The 16,992-nt window shown below is 38.4% G+C and overlaps 1 protein-coding gene across 4 annotated transcripts in view; it reads left to right on the top strand.

Annotated features, from left to right (window-relative positions):
• The window catches only part of SLC25A13 (solute carrier family 25 member 13), a 184,283-nt gene that overhangs the window by 81,331 nt on the left and 85,960 nt on the right, over positions 1-16,992 (top strand). For all 4 annotated transcript variants that reach the window (XM_047844735.1, XM_047844745.1, XM_047844756.1 and 1 more), the window contains one exon: positions 11,363-11,502. In XM_047844735.1, coding sequence (XP_047700691.1) covers positions 11,363-11,502 — 140 coding nt within the window. The remainder of the gene's footprint in view (positions 1-11,362; positions 11,503-16,992) is intronic.

The following is a 16,992-nucleotide window of genomic DNA, read 5'->3' as shown; positions in this document are numbered from 1 at the left end:
GGTATGCACCCAAACTTAATAATAAATATAAAAAGCTAGAAGAATGGAAGTGTTAGACTAGAAGAGGACAGAACTCACCCAACATTTTTTTAATAAGCTCACTGGGAAGAAGATCATTTGTTGTCATGTTTGTAAAGACACTTGGAAAATGAAATATTCAAAAGCTAAGCGAGGGGAAAAATAGTTAAGAGTTGGAAGGAGCATTATTTGGGGGAAGTTCTTTGTTAATATTGATTCTGATTTGGGGGTTTCAGAAAAATTGTGTGTTATTTTGGTGAAAGAGGCTTACTGCTGTACAGTAGATTTTAGTTTTTATGTTAACTCTGAGACTCAAGTCCGTTTTCTTATACACATTCCAATAGAGAGTAAGAATATTGAATAAGAACAGTGTGAGTCTTGAAATAATTTCCACACTGATAAGAATTGTGGCATGCCTGGGTACAGAGTGTCTTGACTGAGTTCCCAGACACTGCTCAGAAGCTGTTCCAGTTCATTGGGTCAAAAATCCACTATTTACGAAAAGCTAAATACGGATTTGCACGATTGACCATAATGGGTTCAATTTTCAAAGATCGTAGTATCAGGGAGCACTTCCAGGTGGTGGGATAATTTGAGAATCGTCCGTGCTCAAATGGCTACAATATTGTACTTGTTGCTACTTCATCACTCCATTTTAAAAATAGGGCAGGGGTGGGGGGGAAGGCCTGTTGAGAAGGTGGAAGAATGTCAATTGGGGACTAAATCACAATAACCCTGTGAAGCCACTCCTTAGTTAACAACTGCCTGAAGGTTAGCTGTTCTTTAGAAGGTGTGGAGAGGCTGACTGGGGGCTTCTGCCCCTATGGTGTGCGTGTGCATGTGTGGGTCAGGTGGAGGGAGAGGAGAACGTGTGAATAGGGGAGAAGGTGTCGAGAACAGAAAGCTAACAGTAAATCCTAAAAGTTGGAGCACTGGGAAAATTTGACTATTTTAAGCTGTACTGCTCACTTAAAAATAGGAAAATTACACCATTATTCTTTCAGTATGAGGGAGAGATAAAAATACAGTTTTTCTAAATTGGAAAATTTGCTGTAATCTTGCTGCTAATGACTGATTTCTTCCAACAGTTGCAAGGCAGTTTTTGCTCTGATAGGTTGATAAAGGAAACAAAATCAAGAACATATTGGAAGTTCTCAGAGAAAATTACAGTTTAGGTATGTGTTGGGGGTGGATAGTTAGACATTTTAATTGAAATAAAACAGTTTTATACTAAATGGGATCACTGTGGGTGTGCATTTGTAGTACATCTGCTCTTGAAACATTTCAGTAGGGTTAGATATATGTTCATGCTTTTGCAAGAACATTATTTTTGATTACATCTGTCTAAGGAAACTAGCTTAGGAAATTGGTTTGTAAAACAATATAGATATATTTGCATTTAGAGAATGAGGGATTCCAAGTACTGCTTTAAAAAGTTGGAATGTTTCGGTTGTGTTCTCTAGGGGTGAGGAAAGTTAACAATAATTAATGCAACAGATGATTAAAAACAAGCTTGTACGTCTGGAGAGTGACTAATCTGTGCCTTCAAACATCACTTTAATGGACCTACTTTTGATGTTATTAAAGACTGCTAATGGTTCATTCTACCCAACTGAAAGTAACTCTTCTAGCATATAGATTGAAAACATCTCAGTTGACCACTCACTTTTAATTAAAAAAAAATTTTTTTTAATGTTTATTTATTATTGAGAGACAGAGCATGAGCATGGGAGGGGTAGAGAGAGAGGGAGACACAGAATCAGAAGCAGGCTCCAGGCTCTGAGCTGTCAGCACAGAGCCCGACGCGGGGCTCGAACTCACAAACCGCGGGATCATGACCTGAGCTGAAGTCAGACGCTCAACCGACTGAGCCACCCAGGCGCCCCGCTGTCTATTTTAGATAATGCATGTGATAGAAGATTAATACAAATGCTAGGTATCTGCCAGCCTTTAACTTTTTTTTATTTTTGTGTACCAACATTTGCAGTAATGAGTTAAACAGTGTAGTAATCTTGTGGATTCATAGAGCCATCAGATTTTAGAATAGGAAGGATTCTTACCAATAAGATCATGGGTTTTTGTTGTGATAGCGTGGAGGTGTTCATTACCACTGTGGACTCCCTGGTTCCATCTCGAGTCTACTGAATTAAAATCTTAGGGCGTGGGGCTTGGGAATTTGTTTTAAAGAAGCTCTCCAAGGATATGTCATTTACACTGCAGTGGAATAATGGCTGGTGTAGTTTCTGGCTTTCTTTCATGAATATGGAAACAGGCCCAAAGAGAAGGGAAAGTGACTGGTTTTGTAGGAACAACAACTTTGTTTTCTGGCTCTGTGAGGTGGAGGATGCTTTTTCTAGGATGCCCATGACTTCATCAGAGTAGTCCTGTCCCTCTCTAAGTACAGAATTGGAAGAGTTGGAAATTAGCCCTCATTTTTACATTCACCAGCATCACAAAAGTATGACTTGGGTACAGTATTCAGCCCAGCTTGCCTGTGTGTGTGCAGTGTGCGTGTGTGCTTACTTTTTGAAAGCTACTTATCACCACTGTACCTACATGTTCAGAATAATAATAATAGCAAGTATACGGGGGCTTACAGAGAACTCAGTTTTAATGAGAAGGGCCGCATGTGTGAAGTACTTACTGTGTACTTACTCTATTTTAATGGCACTTTCCCCCTAGAACTTTCTTGAGCGAGTGTGAATTGTAGCCAGAATACTTCTTTCCTCTCCAGACCCTTAACTGTGATTAATATAAAAAGGCACTTGTCAAAAGGGTTTGAAATGGCAGCCTTGATACTGGAGCATGTGGCAGTAGAGATAGGTCTCCATCCACTCACTCCATTATGTTATTTAACTTACGAATTCAACAATTTGTCTTTTGCTCCCTGCTTAAAATACGATGGCCATATATGCTGTTGTTAACAATATCAGCAGGGTGGGATATTATTTCCCTTAGAGTGAAACCATGACTTTCTTTGAGGATTAGGCACGTGTTAGAAAAAAGCACCCCGGCAAAGCTGTTCAGAGAGAACGTGCGGGTTGTTCGCCAACTCTCCCTCTGCCTCCAAGAGGGATTTCTTTCCGGTTTAATAGAAACATCCTTTTTGTGTTATTGTATTAATGAAATTTTTAGGATCCATGGGAGAGATATTATGCTTTAGTGTTTAAAATAAAGTGGCTTGATGAACCTTTTTTATTTGAATGGGAAACCAGTTTTCCTTGATTTGCAGCTTCAAAAAGTGGATCTTTTGGAAATTAAAGTGCATTAATTTAGTTATTCTGTGTGGAAACAAGAACATAGAAAGTTAAATTTGCATAAGTGAAGACCTCGATGATTTCAGATTATAGTGTGGTGGAGGTTAAGGAATAAGAGTCCATAGAATTTGTAAAAACAAATTCAGTCTAACCACTTAATGGCATGTGCAAGTAATTTGCCAATTAAATAGTCCTACTGTCTGAAAGATCTTCAAAGTAAAGAGTGGAGGTTCTTAATCGTTCTTAATTTCATACTTTCAAAAACATAATAGAAAATTACTAAATTTTTGATCACTTTTCATTCAAAAGTTTAATGTATGAGCTAAGAGAAGGATGGATTTTAAGTATTTGAGGAAAATTATTGCTTTTTGAGAAATGTATATGATATTTCCAAATCACACTGTGCCTGCCTTTTTTTTTTTTTTTTTGGTATCATTTGTAAATATTTGATTCCCAGATAACAATTTTTATCATCATTAAGACTTGAGATTTTGGAGTTTTACCATTTTGATGGTCACCTACTATGTTTAGAACATTGTGATAGGCACATTTAGCTCCAGAACAGTGCTCCAAGATAGATATTTTACTCCCATTTTACAGAGAGAATTGAGTCAGAGTAAATCATTTGCTTAATGTTAAGAGGCAGATCTGACAGTCCCAGGTTTAAAAAAAAAAAATTATTGAAATATAATGCATCCACTTAAAGTGTATCATGTAGAGGTGTTTAGTATATTCACAGGTATGTGCAACTATCGCCACAATTGTAGAATATTTTCATCACCCCAAGTATATTTTTCTCTCTCCATACCTTAGCAATCCTTACTCCCCCTTCCTGTTTTCTCCTTGTCCCTCTAGTCATAGGCAACCACTAATCTAATAAGCATTTGCTTATTCTGGAAATCTCACATAAATGGAATCATACAAAATGTGGCCTTTACAGACAGGCTTCTTAATATGTTTTCAATGTTCATCCATGCTGTAGCATGTTACAGTACTATATTCCTTTTTATTGACAAATAATACATCATTATGGACATACCACATTTTGTTTATCCATCCTTTAGTTAATGGACATTTGGATTGTTTTCGCTTTTTGGGCATTATAAATAGTGCTACCATGAACATTTGTGTACCAGTTTTTATGTGAACATATGTTTTCATTTCTCTTGGATGTATACCTCGGGGTAGAATTGTCAGGGGATTTGGTAACTATGTTTTAACTTTTTGAAGAACTGCCAAAATGTTTTGCTAAGTGACTACGTGGTTTTACATCCTCACCAGCAATTTATGAGGGTTTTGATTTCTTCATACCCTCACCAATGTTTGTTATTAGTGGGGATAAAGTGATTATCTCATTGTGATTTTGGTTTGCATTTCCTTGATGGCTAATGATGTTGAGCATCTTCTCGTGTTTATTGGCTGTGTATATGTCTTCTTTGGAGAAATGTCTACTCAAATCCTTTGCCCACTTTTAAAATTGGATGATTTGTCCTTTTATTATTGAGGTGTAAGCGTTCTTTCTATCTTCCAGAGTCCTTTCTTTATCGGATACATGATATGCAAAATTTTCCTCCCATTTTGTAGTCTATCTTTTCACTTTGTTGGTGGTATCCTTTGGAGGACAAAAGTTTTAAATTTTGACAAAATTCACTTTATGTATTATTTTCATGTGTTACGTGTGTCATAATCTAAAAAACCATTCTTAATCCAAAGCCACAGAAATTTATGCCTATGTTTTGCAGTAAGAGCATCATAGTTTTAGCTTTTACACTTAGGTCTTTGCTCTGTTTTGAGTTAGTTTTTGTATATGGTGTGAGGTAGGGTTTCTAACTTCTTTCTTTTGCATGTTTGGATATCCACTTGTCCTACAACCATTTGTCAAAAAGACTGATCTTTCCATTTTGAATTGTCTTGTCATTCTTGTTGAAAAGCAGTTGACCAAAAATGTGTTTATTTCTTGACTCTCAATTCCATTCCATTGGTCTGTATATCTGTCTTTAGGCCAGTACTACACAGTCTTAATTACTGTAGCTATGTAGTAAATTTAAAATGCAACTTTATTCTTTTTCAAGGTTGTTTTGGCTATTCTAGCTCCCTTGAATTTCCACATGAATTTTAGTATTAGCTTGTCAACTTCTGCAAAGAAGCCAACTAGAATTTTGATGGGATTACACTGAATCTGTTGAGCACTTTGGGGGAATAGGTCTTCCAGTCTATGAAAATGGGCTATTTTTCCATTTATTTAAGTCTTTAATTTCTGTCAACAATGTTTTGTAGTTTTGAGATTATATGTTTTGCTTGCCTGTTGTTAAACAGGCAATAAACATTGTATTCTTTTTGAGGCTATTGAAAATGGAATTGTTTTCTTAATTTCATTTTCGTGTCTAGAAATGTCTTGTTGGACTAATTTATTGTATGGTTTTAACAGTTCTAATCGTTCTAATAGTTTTTTAGTAGATTCCTTAGGACATTCTATACACAACATCATATTGTCTGTGACCCAGCTCTAAACATCACAACTTTTTCTACTATAACCATACTCTATAGCCTGGGAAATTTATTATCTTAGGAGAAATTAGTTGACTTTTTGAAGTTATATTTAGGAAGAAACAGTTGCCAGTTTCTAATTGTCTTTTCATAATCTTTAAAAAACTACAGTAGACTTTTAGGCCGGAAACATTTGTGGGGAAAGCAGAGTCCCACAAATAAAATCAACGGATCCTTGTGCTTATTTGGTGAGGTCTTGCTTTCAATAATATTGCCGTTATTTGGTGATATTATGGGAACTGTATGCCTTCCAAACATAGTTTGTTTGGCACAGACTGAAATAACAATGATTATACTTTAAGAGATAAGCATTCTAATTTGTTTTTACTTTCAGGAGGAGTAGTGCCTGAGCTAAGAAAAGTATGACTTTAAATACCCAAAACATATAATCTGATGCTTCATTGCGATTTCAGTGCTAATTCAGTTTTGCTTCTTTGCCTGTCTGACCTCAACCTGGGGGTAAGATTTTAAGCCTTGTGTTTTAGACTAGGAGGGATCTTCTAGTCTTCCTTTTAAGTTAGTTAACTCATTCCTTTTAAGTTAGTGATAAATCTGCCATGTGATGGTTATTTGAAAGCCATCAACTGGTAAGTTACGAGTTCTAGTTACATATGCAGTTCACTGAGTCCAATAAGTAACCAAAAAGCCTAGGATATTTAGGGTTTCCACTTTCCCATCTAGGAATACAAGTTAGGTTTGGAAAGGCCCCGGGATGGTAAAGGTGTAGGTAGGATGGCCTTCAGGTTGATTCCTGGAGTCTTTCATCATAAAGCTCACAAATTTCCCATGGGAGCCAGAAGACAGAGCAGAATTTGAAAATCACTTTGGTTATTAGTTTCTGATTTTCCAGCTATAAAATAGGAGGAGTACTCTTACTGATCATTGCCTTACGAGGCATGGAGAAATCTTAAAACAATAAAATGTTAAATGAGAAAGCTATTTGTGCTTCCTGAAAGGAAAAAAGAATATTAACCTGAGGTGTCTTCCAAAGTGAAGGGGGGAAATTCCAGGACCCTATTGTCACTATTGGTCTCATAGAGGTTTCTGTTCATGAAGCTACAGGAAAATGTGGAGCCCAAGCATTTCAGAAAGCAGGTGCCCCAGAATGACTTATCAGAGCAGGAGGAAGTGCTCTCGGACTTAGGAACCCATTCAGTGTTTTTGGAGAAAATGTGTGAGTTTTCAGGGTGGTAAAATTTAATGTTTTAATTCTTTAAAAGAGTTGATTAGTGGTGAAAATGAGTAGAAATATTGGTCGTTTTCCTCTTTAGTAAGAATCCTCCTTTCCCCTCAAACAGTCATCTGGTTTGTCCAGCTAGAACGACTTGGCAGTCTCACGATAGCAGAGTACGTAAACCTCTGGTAGGTAAGTGAGGAAACTTTTGTAGAAATTATACTAAATGGTAAAAAAATAAACAAAAAACAATGAACAAACAGAAACCCCTGGGTCTTTTTCTCTGCAGTGTCCCAGGATCAGCTCTTCTTCCCACAGCAACCTTTCCTTCACCATAAATGTGGCATCCACATTTATGCTGGTGAGTGAGGCTAGTGTCTGCAACTACCCGGAGCAGGATCTGTCATGTCTCAATGACCCCAGGTGGCTTTGGTCCAGAGCGCTCTGATTGGAGCCTTAATTCACTTCAGAGGAAATGAACCCTTCTTCATGCTATTTGCCCTCCACTGAAAAACTCCCTCACAGATTCATCTCAGTAAATCCTTGCCAGCCTTCAGGACCCAGTTCACGTTCTATCTTCTCCAAGAAGCCTCGTTCTCTTGTGTCAGTGCCTCCCTCCTTCAGCTTCTGTTTCCTTACCATAAGTAGCAGGTTAGCACTTAAAGTGGAATAGTTTTGGGATCTGCTGTTTAGTTATGTCTTGTGGATTAGACTTGGATACGGCACCGTGTCTTCTACCACCTTTCCACTTCCCACATGGCTGGTGCAGTGCTCATAAGCTGGTGCTACTTCCAGGTTGATAGCTTGCTAGCTGGGGACTGGCGTTCTTACCATAGCCAGAACATCTGGGAGCTGGTAATGGAGCACATAATGATTCAACCATTCTATATGTTACTTGGTGCTCACCATGATATTTAAATTTTTTTTTAAGTTTATTTATTTTTTGAGAGAGAGAGACACACAACACAAGCCAAGGACAAGGAGAGAGAGGGAGAAGGAGACACAGAATCCGAAGCAGGCTCCAGGCTCTGAGTTATCAGCACAGAGCCCAACGTGGGACTTGAACTTACCAACTGTGAGATCATGACCTGAGCTGAAGTTGGATGCTTAACCGACTGAGTCACCCAGGCGCCCCTACCATGATAAATGTAGTCATCATCTGTCACCACACAGCACTGTTACCATCTTATTGACTGTATTTCCTATGCTGTACTTTTCATCTCTATGACTTACTTATTTCATAACTGGAAGTTTGTATCTCTTAATCCACTTTATTTCACTCATCCTCTCATACACCTTCCCTCTGGCAATCACCAATTTGTTCTTTGTGTTTAAGAGTCTACTTTTTTAATCTTTTGGATGTTGCTCATTTGTTTCTTAAATTCCACATATGAGTGAAATCATATGATACTTGTCTTTCCCTGTCTGACTTATGTCGCATTATACCCTCTAAGTCTATCCTTATTATTGCACATGACAAGATTTCATTCATTTTTATGGCTGAGTAATATTCCATTATTTACACACATACATACATACATACATACTATATCTTCTTCATTCATCTATGGATGGACACTTGGGTTCCATATCTTTGCTATTGTAAATAATGCTGCAGTAAACATAGGGGTGCATATATCTTTTCAAATTAATGTTTTTGTGTTCTTTGGATAAATACCCAGTAATAGAATTACCTAATCATACAGTGTTTCCATTTTTAATTTTTGAGGAACTTCTGTACTGTTTTCCACAGTGGCTATACCAATTTGCATTCTTACCAACAGTGCGTGAGGGTTTCTGTCTTACTACATCCTTGCCAGCACTTATTTCTTATCTTTTTGATTTTAGTCATTCTGACAGGTGTTCAAATAGCTCATTGTGGTTTTGATTTGCATTTACCTTTCCCTAATGATTAGTGATATTGTGCATCTTTTCATGTGTCTGTTGGCTATCTGTATGTCTTCTTTGGAAAAATGTCTATTTGGGTCCTTTGCCCATTTCTTTTTTTATTTTTTTAGAGTGAGAGTGTAGGGGAGGAGCAGAGGGAGAAAAGGAGAGAGGGAGAATCTTAAGCAGGCTGCAGGCCCAGTGCAGAACCTGATGAGGCAATGGATGGATCTCATGACTGAGATCACAACCTGAGCCAGAATCAAGAGTCGGCTCAACCGACTGAACCACCCAGGCGCCCCTCCTCTGACCATTTCTTAATCAGATTGTTTTTTTGGTGTCAAGTTGTAAAACTTCTTTATATATTTTCAATATTAACTCAAGATATATTATTTGCAAATATCTTCTTCCATTCAGTAGGTTGCCGTGTTGTTTTGTTGATGATTTTCCCTTCACTGCACAAAAGCTTGATATTTTGATGTAGTCCCACTAGTTTATTTTTTCTTTTGTTTCCCTTGCCTGAGGGTATATATCTAGATAAATGTTGCTATGGCCTATGTCACAGATATTTTACTGCCTATGCTTTCTTCTAGGAGTTTTATGGTTTTATAAATGTGAGACACATTTAGGTCTTTAATCCATTTTTATTTTATTTTTGTCTGTGGCGTAAGCAGGTAGTCTAGTTTTATTTTTTTGCATGTATCTGTCCAGATTTCCCAACACCATTTGTTGAAGAGACTCTCTTTTCCCCATTGTGTAATCTTGTTGCCTCCTTTGTTGTAGATTAACTGACTCTAAAAGTGTGGGTTTAGTTCTGGGTTTTCTGTTCTGTTCCATTGATTTATATGTCTCTTTTTTGTGCCAATACTGCACTGGTTTGATTACTACAACTTTGTAATATATCCTGAAATCTGGACTGTGATACCTCCAGCTTTGTTCTCCTTTTTCAAGATTGGTTTGGCTATTTGGGGACTTCTGTGGTTCCATACAAATTTTAGGATTATTTGTTCTAGTTCTGTGAAACATGCTGTTGCTACTTTAATAGGGATTGCATTCAATCTGTAGATTGCTTTGGGTAGTGTAGACATTTTAACAATGTCCTTCCAAACTGCACTGGAAGGAAATAGAAAATTTGGACAGACCAATTACTAGTAATGAAATTGAATCAATAATCAAAAAGCTCCCAGCAAACAAAGGTCTGAGACTGGATGGCTTTACAGGTGAATAATGCCAAACATTTAAAGAAGAGTTATTACCTATTCTTCTCAGACTATTCCAAAAATAAAAGAGGAAGGAAAGTTTCCAAATTCATTCTACGAGGCTAGCATTGTGCTGATACCAAACCAGACAAAGCCACTACAAAACAAGAAAACCACAGGCGAGTATCTCTGATGAACATAGATGCAGAAGTCCTCAGCAAATACTACCAAACTGATACTATATGTAGAAAACCATAAAGACTCTGCCAGAAAACTCTTAGAACTGATAAATGAATTCAGTAAATCACAGGATACAAAGTCAATATACAGAAATCTGATGCATTTCTGTGTATTAGTAAAGAAGTAGCAGAAAGAGAAATTAAAATAATCCCATTTACAATTATACCAAAAAGAATAAAATACCTAGGAATAAACTTAACCAAGGAGGTTAAAGACCTGTACTCTGAAAATAAGAAAACACTGATGAAAGAAATTGAAGACAGTGCAAACAAATGGAAAGGTACCCCATGCTCATGGATTGGGAGAACCGATGTTATTAAATCCTCAAGAACTTTTTAATAACTTGATAAATGACTGTGTTTAAGACTTGTATAGTGCTATATGTGTTTATGTATATGTTTCCTGCCACTAAAGATTGAATTATATCCAGTGTGTCTAGAAAATCATATTTGTTGAAACAAAACATGTGATATGATGATGTTAGATTTAGCTTATTACTTGGGTTTGGTTTCCTGCTGCCTTTTAAGCGTGTGTGTATGTGTGTGTGTGTGTGTGTGTGTGTGTGTGTGTGTGTGTGTGTCTTTTTTTTTTTTCTCTTTATGGGTAGGATTGTTAATTTTGATTTCTTGACTGCATGAAGATTCCAACTTTTATTTTTGCCATGGTTTTATAACCTGTGTGGTTTTATTTTTTTTATTTTTATTTAAAAAAAATTTTTTTTTAACGTTTATTTTTGAGACAGAGAGAGAGCATGAACGGGGGAGGGGCAGAGAGAGAGGGAGACACAGAATCGGAAGCAGGCTCCAGGCTCTGAGCCATCAGCCCAGAGCCTGACGCGGGGCTCGAACTCACGGACCGCGAGATCGTGACCTGGCTGAAGTCGGACGCTTAACCGACTGCGCCACCCAGGCGCCCCTAACCTGTGTGGTTTTAAAGTTGAGTTACTTTTTACAAGAAGAAAGGAGCAATGCCCTTTTAATAACGGATTGTACAAGGATAAACCTCATTTGTTTCAATCAATCTTTCTTTTCTCTTTTCAGAGGACGTTAAGCAAGTTTTTGGACAGACCACAATTCATCAACATATTCCATTTAACTGGGATTCGGAATTTGTGCAACTACATTTTGGAAGAGAAAGAAAAAGACACCTGACATATGCAGAATTCACTCAGTTTTTACTGGTGAGTGTAGCTCTTAGAGAGTAAATAAGTAAAACTGGGGTCCTGGTTTACCTGAAAACTGCTAACCTGCCCAGACCATTCTTTTGGAAGTATTTGCTTATTAGTGTGTAGAACCAATAGGATTAGATGGGTTCGTATAGACTGGGTAGAACCCTTTCACATTGAAAAGGAATATTCACTGAGGCCCCAGGAAATCAAGTGATTTGCTGAAAAGCTACATAAATCAGGAGGGGGCAGAATTGGAACTTGAATTTTTGGCTTATGATTGGTTCCACTGCTATTTACCAATATTTTGTTTTTCCTTGAGAAATGAACATGTCACCATCAGCATCTAACTGCAGAATTATTTCTCTTGAGGCCTTTTATAGATGAAGCATGGGGTCTGCAACCTGACTCCATATTGAAATTGCCTGGCAAGCTTTAAAAACTATTGTTATTTAGGTTCCCCACCTCTAGAGGTTAGATTTGATTGGGGAGGTGGGCGGGGAGAACCTGGGCATCGGGGTATTGAAAGCTTCACAGGTGCTTTTCATGTTTGAGATACCAAGTTTGAGAATCACTGTTCACTTTTGTCCTCATCCAGGGTTGAACTCTGGGAGTTGTTTACATTTCTGGAGTGAACCTTCCTTGGCCTAGTTCTTCACACCTTCCTCTTATCACCCCCACCCCCATTATGTTCACATCATTGAGCCACTGATGATGCCAATGGAAGAGTAGTAACAACATATGTTACAGTCTAGTTTTCTCCCTGAAGCATGCTTTGTTAATTATTTTAATTCTAATATTAACATTTAGTCACTAGAGGTCAAATCTGTGTGGTCTGTAGGCTATATGAGAAACCACTCTTTCTTTCGGACTTCATGCATTTGTTTTATTTCTCTAACAATTAAATTTTATTTCTGTTTTATTAAATATAATTTTAAAAGATATATGTAAGGCCATTACTTTTCTGTGTTTAAATTCTGGGTCTTGAGGGAAGATTTACCAGGGAAATCACCTTTTATTCACTAGAAATGTCCTCAGGAAGTATCCTGATGCCCCTGTTTCTTTTGTGTGCCCACAAAACTTTGCCAGAGCCTTCTGAGAAATGGTTGGAAAATGGAGTGGGGTGGATATGGAGGGCACAAGAACACACACCTGTCCCATATGCTGTATTGTGTAGGCAGTTAGCATTTTGTGGTATCTACACCTAGGCACCAGCATATGTAATAGGTGGACTTTAATAGGTACTTCTCTTTTTGACTTTTAAAGGTATTGTTATGATATATAAAATTTGTCATTCTATTTTGTTTGCTTTTATTTTCCCAGCCTTAAAACAAGATATTTTAAGCATACCTTTGTATTTTTATTTTAAATGTTAATGTCTACGAATCCCCATTTTCAGTTCTATATAAACACAAACCTACTTAAATAACTCAGGAGGAGCATGGAATGTGAGTTGTTGGATTTTGCTGTTGTTTACACAAGACATTGGCGCGCAGTAGGAGGTGGTATTCATTTTGATGAGGAATAATTACAATAATGCTATTGAGACAAATGCCTCAAATTGACTTTATGGAACACAGCCTAATTAACTTTTAGCCTTAATGGGATGTTAGCAATAGTAAGGATGATCATGTTTCCCTTTTAAGCAGGTATCAATTATGCTGAATTGAGTCGGCTGTAAGCCACTCCAGCGGCTTCTAGGCCTTCTTCAAGATATGGAGAAGCTAGAGTCAAAGATTAGATGACTCAAGGATTACTGATTGTTTCTAGCTACAACTTGTATGGCATTCACTTACATTTGACTCCTTTTTACAATGGTAAATGGAAAAACATCCCACAGTCCTGCATGGGATGATTTTGACTTTGTAGCCCGAATACAAGTGCTTGCTGAACATACACTAGGTTCAAATGGTAATGGTGGATAATTATCTGTTAGGGCCTTGCCTTTGTGTTCCACTCTAGGTCCACATTTAAAGGAATTAATGGATGTATCATGGTAGACTTTATGTGAATGTCAGTGAAATAGCCAGTTTTGATGTCTACTGTAGGGTCACCCCTTCTCCCCACCCAACCCACCCACTCAGATGTTTTATCTGCTTCCTTTGAACTCTTTTCTGAATGCAGCTATAGCTTCAAACCTCTACTTCAAATGCTTTGTTTGCTTCCTTTGGGCTCTTTTTTCTAGGCAGGAACTTCTTAAAGATATGAGAGAGCTTAATCTCCTATATATTTTGGGCTCTTGCTTTGTCAAGCATGCACCCGCCTTTCTGCTCTAGGGCAGGGCTCACAAATAGGCACCAGCTCCCTGGCTGGCGCCAGGGCTGTGAAAGCAGATGCTTGGCCGCTTAAGACGTGAAAGGGCTGCCACCGTGCATGCTGCTACCTGTCACCTGACGAGGAAGAGGAGCGGCCATAGGGACAGCTGAGAAGTGTTTGTGTTTCAGGGAGGCTTAGTGGTATGTAGAGAAAACACTGTTCAATCCCACAGAAGGTCTTAGACGGGAATTCGGGTTGGTTCCAGCCAACTCAAGTCTCACGTGCGTGAGTTTCTTCTGCTTTATGTGTGTACACCTGTTTGTGACTGGTGAGCAGAGCCATTGTCTGCAAGGTCAGGTTTCTCTTTTCTTCATTTAATAAGTGTTTTACTGTATCTAAGCAAGTGTGAGTGTGTTATAAGCCACCATGTGGCTGTGAGGACTTCCTGTGTTCACGTGTTCGTCTGCATACTATGTGGGCAGGCTGTGCGCTCACCGACCTGGTGCTGCTCATGGGCATGACCTGAATGCTGTGTTCTGTGCTTTGGTTTTAAATTAGTGAAGTGGTGAATCAGTTTGGTACTTTTGAGCAAAATTTGCCTTGCTTCTACTTTACATGTAAATGATAGTGTTTTGGCAAGAAGCAGGGATTCAAAGCCTCTTTATCCTAGAGTCTTGTTCCTGGCTAAGAGGGATTTCAGAAACGAGGGGACCACGCTCCTTTTACCCCGTTATTGACACTATTGTATTTACGGCTGCTGTTCATCTCCCGGTCTGTCGTCTACCCTTAACTGCGTGAGTGATGGTGTGTATGTGTAAATGTGAGTACAGTTTTATACGTGGGTATGTGTATGTGTATTTTTTAAAAATTATAAATGTTTCCACATCCCTCTATTCTTAGTGCTAATTTTATGTTTGCCAGTTGAAAAATAGATTTTAATATGCTTAATTTTTCAGAAAACGATTTGGAGGAATATTCTTTTATGCCTGATGGAACTCCTGTTCATAAGTGGTATTAACTTTAACTCTCTGTCCTATGCAAGTATTTCTCGTGCTGTGATTATTACTTCCTTCGTTGGGATAAACCACCCAACTGAGCAAATGTTTGCTGAACATGCAAGCTTTGTTGAGAGGCCTTGTGCACAGAAAGGGCCAAGAAAGAGGTGCAGAGATAACAACTTCTTGGATACTTGCAGTGCACAAGTCTAGGGGTTGCTCTGTGCTTATCCGTCCCAGGGGCTCAGAAGGAACAACTGCAGGCAGGTGTGCACGGCCTACAAGGCCACTCTCTTGCAGCAAAAACCCTTGGGAAGGATTTTCAGCTAGAAAGCCGAAACCGACATTCAGGGTGTGGTTAGGGTAGCCGTCCAAAGCACAAACTCAGGAGCCAGATATACCTAGTTAAGGGCCCCATTTTCCAGATGAGAAACTAAGGCCTTTCACTTTAGAGTCTCTTTGCAGTATCTCATTTATGATTTTGATTTGCATTTCCCTGATGACTAATGATATTGAGCATGTTTTTATGTGCTTACTGGCCATTCGTTATCTTCTTTGAACACATGTCTATTCAAATCCATCTCCAGTTTTTTACTGGGTGGCCATTGGAGGCAAATGTGAGGACAGAGTGAAAGGCCTCTTCAACTTTTCTGCCAAATTCTTCTGTAGAGTTGGTACTGAGATTCACTCTGGAAAATAGAAGTAATAGTAGTAACAATCTTTATAATTTACAAAGTGCTTTTAAATATTCTATTTCTGATAATAGCATCCCAAAACTCTGAGAGGTAATTATCGTTATCCCCTATTATATGCAAAAGAATAAACGGACTCTAGGTAAAAGTTTGCATTTACAGGTAATTTTCTGGGGAAAATGCTCCTGGCTTTCATTGGGTTCCCAAAGGAGTACCCCAAAAGAGTACACAGAAACTATTCTAGAGCTAAGTTTCTTCCATAAGATCATACACATGTGAGGGATTCAAAAGTACTGTGCCGTTGCCATTTTATTACATTGTCTCCAGGGCCTGGGCTATGAAGAGTTAGTTTCTGTTCTTAGAAGGGACTGTGCTTCTGAATGGGGGAGTACAGCCATGCCTTGCTGGACACTGAGCATTCCTGACGCCTACCCCTTCAGATATGATTACAAAAAGACCCTTAGTAGGGATGTGTGTTACTGTCATTTCCAGTGACTATTTGATGATTTAAAAAATTTTGTTTTCTCTAACATTTATTTATTATTGAGAGACAGGGAGACACAGAGCGTGAGCAGGGGAGGAATAGAGAGAGGGGGAAAGACAGAATCGGAAGCAGGCTCCAGGCTCTGAGTTGTCAGCACAGAGCCCGACACAGGGCTTGAACTCACAAACTGCAAGATCATGACCTGAGCCAAAGTCGGTCGCCCAACCAACTGAGCCACCCAGGTGTCCCTTGATGATGTTTTATAGTCATATATTTCACATATAATGATAATAATTTTAAAATAATGTACACGTAGGAGAGTCTAGCTGCTCCAGACTCAGAATAGAAAAGTCTAAGATTGCTATCAAATGTAATATATGTCTCAACTAGAAATCTGTTGTTCTTAACTGACTCTTTCATAGCATTTTCTGGCTTAGAAAGTGCTTTTACTTGTATTCATCTTTACAGTCATCTTAAATGTTAAGCATTTCCTATTGTTTCTGTATGAAAGATGAGCAAACAGAGGCTTGGAGTAATTTTCTGGACTTGTTCAAGGTGAGATAGGTGAAACTGAAGTTGATTTTAATTTTCCTAAATGTCTAGCAATGTTTTTCAAATTCTGTGTAAAATTTTTCCAAAGTGATTATTTTATTTTTAAGTTTATGTATGTATTTATTTATTTATTTATTTAGAGAGAGAGAGAGAGAGAGAGAGAGAGAGCACATGTGAGTGAGCTGGAGAGGGGCAGACAGAGCTGGGGAGAGAGGATCCCAAGCAGGCTACTCACCATCAGTGCAGAGCCCGGTGTAGGACTCCATCTCACAACCATGAGAACATGACCTGAGCCGAAACAAGAGTCGGATGCTTACCCGACTGAGCCACCCAGGTGCCCCCCGAGGTGATTATTTTAAAAAGTAGAGTCCTTGGTCTCTCTGCCCATCAAGGGTCTGATTCAGTAGGTCTGGATAGGGCCTAACAACCTTTCAGATAAGCATCCTGAATTGTGCAAGGGCCATACATTGAGAAACTGGTCTGGACTATAAAATCCTTACTATTTAAAAGCATACAGAATCAGGTC

This window comes from Prionailurus viverrinus, chromosome A2 (genome assembly GCF_022837055.1).
Source record: "Prionailurus viverrinus isolate Anna chromosome A2, UM_Priviv_1.0, whole genome shotgun sequence".
Taxonomy (NCBI): domain Eukaryota; kingdom Metazoa; phylum Chordata; class Mammalia; order Carnivora; family Felidae; genus Prionailurus; species Prionailurus viverrinus.
Note: the sequence above shows the minus strand (reverse complement) of the source record. Positions and strands in the feature narration are given on the sequence as shown.